The 6,336-nt window shown below is 57.2% G+C and overlaps 1 protein-coding gene across 3 annotated transcripts in view; it reads right to left on the bottom strand.

Annotated features, from left to right (window-relative positions):
• SLC5A10 (solute carrier family 5 (sodium/sugar cotransporter), member 10) overlaps positions 1-6,336 on the bottom strand; it is a 66,636-nt gene that overhangs the window by 58,481 nt on the left and 1,819 nt on the right. For all 3 annotated transcript variants that reach the window (XM_012660667.1, XM_012660668.1, XM_012660666.1), the window contains exons 2-5: positions 2,927-2,998; positions 2,428-2,532; positions 2,005-2,064; positions 1,199-1,303 (exon numbers count right to left, since the gene is read on the bottom strand). In XM_012660667.1, coding sequence (XP_012516121.1) covers positions 1,199-1,303; positions 2,005-2,064; positions 2,428-2,532; positions 2,927-2,998 — 342 coding nt within the window. The remainder of the gene's footprint in view (positions 1-1,198; positions 1,304-2,004; positions 2,065-2,427; positions 2,533-2,926; positions 2,999-6,336) is intronic.

Consider the following 6,336-nt stretch of genomic DNA (forward strand, 5'->3'; position numbering starts at 1 on the left):
GCGGTGGGACCCCCTGGTGGGTCGGGCCAGGTCTCCAGTTATTTCTGTATCTTGGCTCCCAGGGAGGTTGCTGGTGGTGGTGGGGTGCTCAGGAAACATAGGAGAGCGAGGAAGAGTGTGAGCAGAAAATTCTGAACTTGTCCTCAAGGACAGCCCAAGGCCAAGTCCCTCCAGACTCTGAGGGGATCCCCAGGGGAAGAAAACCTCTTATGATACCCTGAGAGCGTCAGTGCAGATGGCAGTGCAAGGCTTGCTGCTAACCACTCATGGGAACCTGCCCGAGAATGACAAGATGCCCTGGGGACGTCCCTGGAGTTGCCTGTGGGCACCAGTGCAGGTGGAGGCTGGGCCAAGGCCGTGGTGGGGACACTCCAGGAGGGTAGGGAGCAGGTCAGATGCTAGGTGGAGCCTCCTCCCAGGCCCCATTCCCAGGTAGCCCTGCCCACAGCTCCCGGTTGCCCGTGAGGCCTCTACAGCCTCCATTCTGCCACTAAACCAACGCCACACCTGGGTTTCCCCAGTCCCAGAGCTGAAGGAAGAGGGCCCAGGAGGTGACATCAATGAGAAAGCCAGGCCTCACAGGGCACTTCCCACAGACGGCGCAGCAGTCCTGGGAGGCCACCCCACCCTTGCACGTGAGGAACCGAGGTTCAGGGAGGCCCGGGGACTTGTCTAGTTCCCTCAGCCAGAATCAGGCAGCCCCAGGGCTCACACTCCCTTCGGAAGCCTGGAGCTGTCGAGGCCGGATGCTGCCAGGGACTCAGAGTGACAGCTGGAAGGCCGTCACCAGGAGATTGGGACAAGTTCCTTCCCCTCTCTGGGCCTCAGTTCTCCTATCTGTAAAGTCAGGGACTCAGCTCCTCCTGACTCTGACATTTGGGGTGTGCTTCCTGCTCTTAATGTTCCAGTGGGCTGGTTCAGGCCCATAAGGAAGGCAGAAGGATGGAGCTCACTGGCCCTGGGACTGGCGGGGACCGCAGGGCTTTGGCGCCCCCTAGTGGTCAGTCCCACACACCTCAGTGGCTGCCCAGCACTGACCTCTCACCCCCAGGACCGTCCTAACGCGGTCTAGGACCTGGGGCAAAGCACTAGGCCGCATTCTGCTACTGACAGGGCCAGCTGCTGAGCCTGCTCCCCAGGGGCCCCAGGTCAGGGGTGTTTCCAGGCTCTGCTGGCTGGGAGCTGTGGGGCAGCTCACCGATATCTTGGTGAAGACAGACATCAGCAGGGACAGGACAGACAGGTACACGCGAATCCGCTGGCCTCCGTAGCGCTTCTGAATGTACTCGGGTAAAGTGACGATCTGGAGAGGCACAGGCCCAACATTCAGGGCTGGGGCCCGTCCCAGTCGCTCTGTCTCTCCCTGGCGTGTAAAGCAGCCGCGAACCCCCAGGGACAAGGCCCAGGCCCCTGGCTCCTTTCAGCCCCAGCCCAGGCCTGGAGCTCCGGGTCTGAGCTCCCACCGTGTCCTAAGGGTTTCGGGCCGGGCAGTGGCATGCTGAGATGGCTCCTCAGGGCTGAGATGAGGAAGGGACTGGAGGCGCCATGGCTCGGCACAGGTACAAGTTTAGAGACTGTTATGACAAACCCAGATGAGCTATGATCAGGCTGGATGGAGACGTGGCTGTGAGAGGCAGAGCAGAGGACAGGCTGAGGCAGATCCAGGAAGTGGAATCGACTGGACTCAGGAGTGGGCAGAGTCAAGAAGGGTGCAGCCAGGTGTGCCACCCAGGTGTGCAGCCCAGGTGTGCAACTTGTGTGCCTGAGTGGCTGAAGCATCACGCCTGAGATGCAGCATGCAGGACGGTGCAAACCAGCCGACACCAGGGCTGAAGTCCACAGGGAGCTGCCTTCATGGGTTGATAGGAGTGTTTGTCGGACTCATGCAAACTCGGCCCTGAGTTCACTAACTTGCAACGTGAGGCCATGGGGCTCCTGCCCATCACCACCACCAACTTGGACCAAGGCCCAGCCCCTGGCTAGAGGTCCCAGGAGCAGACTCACCTCCGAGGAGATGTAGATGGGCACGAAGACCCACGCCAGTGCCAGCAACACGTACGTGGCCTGCAGGGACAGAGGCGGGAGAAGACCATGGGCGCACATGGCTCTCACAAGCCAGGGCACAGCTGGACGTGGCTGGGATGAGCAGGCGGGAGGCCCAGCTCCCGCCACCTGACTTGCCAGGAGAACCCGGGCAGCCCTGTCCCCTGTCTGGGCCTCTGCAGACTAACAGCCTGGGCCGCCAACAGCTCCCTGCCAGCTTTGGTGTCCTGAGGACCAGACTTGCCCAGGAACATCACTGCACAGAGCCCGCCTGGACATTGGCTAACACCAGTTCGTGGGAGCTGCCCCCAATGAAGGGTGGGTCAAGGTGGCCGCACCCTGGCCCCAGCCCTCCCACAGGCTGCGCTGGTCCATGGGGCTCACATTCCACTCGAAGCCCGCTACAGCCAGGCCTCCAGCCGCGCCGGAGCCCGCCAATCCGATGAAGAGGCCAGAGCCCTCGCTGCTGGCAAAAAGGGAGGCTCCGATCTGCAGGACAGAGAGGGAAACACATCAGCCACAGGCCCCCAGGCCGGCCCACCCTGCGCCTGACAAAATCTTCATCCCCAGGAACCTAAGTGGGCCCCTCTCCCCACTTCACAGATGAGAAGCCTGGGGCGCGGATATCCACGGCCGGCCACCCAGCTAAGGAGCGGATGCAGGTTTCAGACCCCAAAGCCCCCACCTCTTACAGTTCCCGCAGCCCGGCCTATGCCTCCTGCTCCCTGCTAGCCTCGGGGCCGCCCCATTGAGCCCCGCTGGGCAGTGACCTTGGATGAGGAAGACACGCAAAGTGACCGAGGGATGCAGGTGCTGGCTGATCTGAGGTAGGATGTGACCCCACAGATAAAAGAGCGGGTGCGAGAGGGCACAGTGCACTCACCGGCCACCACGTCATGTCCCGGCCTGCCAGGAAGTAGCCACTCACTGTGTTCCTGCTCGCCCGACAAGAGGACTGCGAAGACAGGAAGAAGAGGCGGGACTTGGAGCCTTGTGCCACGGTGGCGGGGGTACGGAGTGGGGCTTCCATCCGTGGCAACAGCTCGGCGGCTCCCCCAAAAAGTTAGGCATAGAGTCAGCAAGTGACCCAGCAATCCTACTCCAGGCATATGTCCAAAAGGACTGAACACGCCATGTCCACACAAAACCTCGCACGGGAATGCTCGTAGCAGCGTTGTTCATAGTAGCCGAAAGCGGAACGCCCTGGATTTCCACCAACCGACGAACGAGTAAACAAAATGTGGTCTGTCCACACGAGTGCATATTATTCAGCCATCGAAGGGAATGACGTTCCGACACCTGCTACACATTGGATGCAGCTTCAAAACATTATGCCAAGTGAAGAGGCCAGACACAAAAAGCCACATGTTGTATGACTCCATGGGTATGCTGTGTCCGCAGCCGGCGAAGGCATAGAGACGGAAAGGTGAGTGGCTTTCAGGGGCTGGGAAAGAAGGAGTGGGAATGACTGCTGATGGGGACGGGTTTCCTCTTGGGGTGAGGAAAACGTTTTGGCGCTTGCTAGAGGTACTGGGTGCGCAACATTGTAAATTTACTAAATGCTGTGAGTTGTACTTTTTAAAATGGTTAAAATGGTGAGCTTTATGTTATGTGAAGTTTACCTCAATTAAAAAAAAGAAAGAACAGGGGCGGTCAGGTCCCCATCCCTGGCTGGACCCCCTGGCCCGTGGCACCAGCGGTCGCTCCTGCAGCCTCACTTGCCAGCTTACTCAGAGCATTGCCCAAGCCCCCGCCTGGCAAGGGCTAAGGCAGGGGTGCAGGTGGGGCCTTGAACACCCCCGAGGGGAACCTCTCTGCCCAGGGGAGGAAAGGACACAGACAGACAGGCAGCTGCTCCCTCTCCTGACCCTCCAAACAGCCTCGAGGGAGTTTCCATGGCCCCGAAGGCCAAATCCAGGCTTGGAACTCTGGGAGATCATTCCACAGGGAGCAGCTGAGCCGGGATTGCCTTTGTTGTTCTTGATGAGGACTTTGAACCAAGGAATCTGAGAGCCCTTTGGCCTTGATTTCTTACTTCCAATATTTATATTTCTGACACATTTCAGCAAGTGTCACCCGACTGTTCCTGCAGGCCTTTTGTTTGGGGGGAGTAGAGAATTTTGTCCTCCGTGTATATGGAATGAAAAACCAACAATCAGAATGTCTGGGAGTAAAACCCTGGTTCCTCTGCAGGCTGTGTGACCCTGGGCAAGTCACTCAACAATGCCTTGCAGTGTGGGCCCAAGCAGTCCTTCCCTCTCAGGCTTTCGTGAGGTTTCATGAGCTAATACATGATGCCTGGGCCTGGTGAGTGCTCAATGAGGCTCAGTGATTACGGGGAGCTTTCAAGCACTGTCTGGATGGGAGAAATGGAAAAGATGTAAAATCAAAAACAGGAGAAATTTGAAAAGAGGGGCACGGGAGGTGTGTTCAGATATATATTTTACATTTCTTTTTCAGAACATATGCAAGGCCGGATCACAAAATGTCAGTCAATAAGCGGGTCTCATTCTTCCTGACTTCGCTTGCCCTGCCTCATACTCAGGATGGTTAAGCCTTGCTGTACGGACCCACTGCACAAAGCTTATTTACTTATTTATTTTTATTGTTCGAGACGAGGTCTAGTTTTGTTGCCTAGGCTGGTCTCGAACTCCTGGGCTCAAGCAATCCTCCCACCTTGGCTCCAGAGTACCTAGAACTACAGGTGTGTGCCACTGTGCCCAGCTTCAAAGCTTTCGATGTGGCCCCTGTCTGTTTCTCTCCAGCCCCAGATGCCACCACCTTCTCTTTGTGCACTGTGATCTTGTACTGAATTAAGCATAGTCTTCGCCAGGATGGCCGTATCCCGATGTATAGGCTGTGCACTGCACAACTCCGGAGCAGCTCCAATCATAGCCCATGATTTTCCTTAACGTTTCTCATCTCTCAAGGCTGTAGTGGGCACTGCCACTTGCCTCCTTTCATCCCTTTCCCTTCCTAAGGGGCCTCGTATTTCCCAGCAATTGGCTCAGGTGGTCCCAACCCAATCTCAAGTTCAGGGACCCTGAGACACCTAAGCTAGAGCCCATCACATTCCTTCACTATTGTGCCTGGTGCAGGAACAATCACTGACTTAAGTGGGTACAGAGTGCAGCTGGGATCGCTCCATGGTCTCCTGGGAGGCAAACAAGGAAGCTGGGCTCTGGGGACTGCTGGTGGCCACACGTCCTAGTTAATGTTTACTGACTGCGTCCTGTGCCGGAGTTGGTCCCAACTGCTCTACCTGTATGAGGATTCTAATTTTCATAAAACGCCTAGGTAGGTACCATGTTACTAATGGGGAAACCAAGGCTCTCAGAGGTGAAAGAGTACCTGGCTAGTAAGTGGCAGAGCCAGGATTTGAACCCAGGCTCAACCACTAGGCTGGTCATCTTGCCTCAGGACACGAGGGGAACAGGGCTTGGGACAAAGCCAGACATGGGTGGAGGCTAAGAAAACCATGGTGAAGTGTAGCGGTAGCCTTGCCACTACTATAAACCCCTGGATCATACTGCACCTGAAGCCTTCCCTATTGCTGGATTTTCTGTATGGACTATTACACTTCCTTCACTGTTAGAGCTCACTTGGAGGTAGTTTTCTGTCACTTGTTAACAGATACCTTAATGAATGCAAAGGCTCAGCTCAAAGTTTCCTCCTCCAGGAAAATTTGCTCCTTAAAGGCTCTACCCTTCAGAGCACTCCCAGCCCCATCATCAAGCATCTTTGCAGGGCCGCACCTGCCCAGCTCACTCTGTCCACCTCTGGGCCGTGAGCACCTGCTGTGCTCCCTGCCGGACGTGGCTCTGGTGCCGTCCCTGAATAGCCCTAATCTTTCCTGGATGTGCTGGCTGCTTTCCGCCAGCTGCACACAGCTGGGCCAGCTTGGAGGGACAGGACAGACTCCTGGGGCACCAGCCTGCCAGCAGGGCCTGGGCTGTGAGAAGTGGCTCCTGGTAGCAAGGGCCAGTGGCTTGAGGCACTGAGCAGCAAAGAGACAGGCCTCGGGCCGGAATATCTTTCGTAGATGTGCACTTGCAACTAACATCCTGCCGACGCTGGTCCGGCAAGCCTACACCCGCCTCCTCTTCCCTCTTCAGCTCTTGCCTGGCTCCGCCCTCGCCTCACCACCATCACTACCATGACCACTGCCATGGCTGCCCCCACCACACTGCTACCACCGCCTCAGTACCACGGCCACTGCCATGGCTCCCACCATGACCACTGCTACCACCACTTCAGTACCATGACCAGGGCCATGGCTCCCACCACCACCAC

Source organism: Propithecus coquereli, unplaced genomic scaffold (genome assembly GCF_000956105.1).
Source record: "Propithecus coquereli isolate 6110/MARCELLA unplaced genomic scaffold, Pcoq_1.0 Scaffold672, whole genome shotgun sequence".
NCBI classification, from domain to species: domain Eukaryota; kingdom Metazoa; phylum Chordata; class Mammalia; order Primates; family Indriidae; genus Propithecus; species Propithecus coquereli.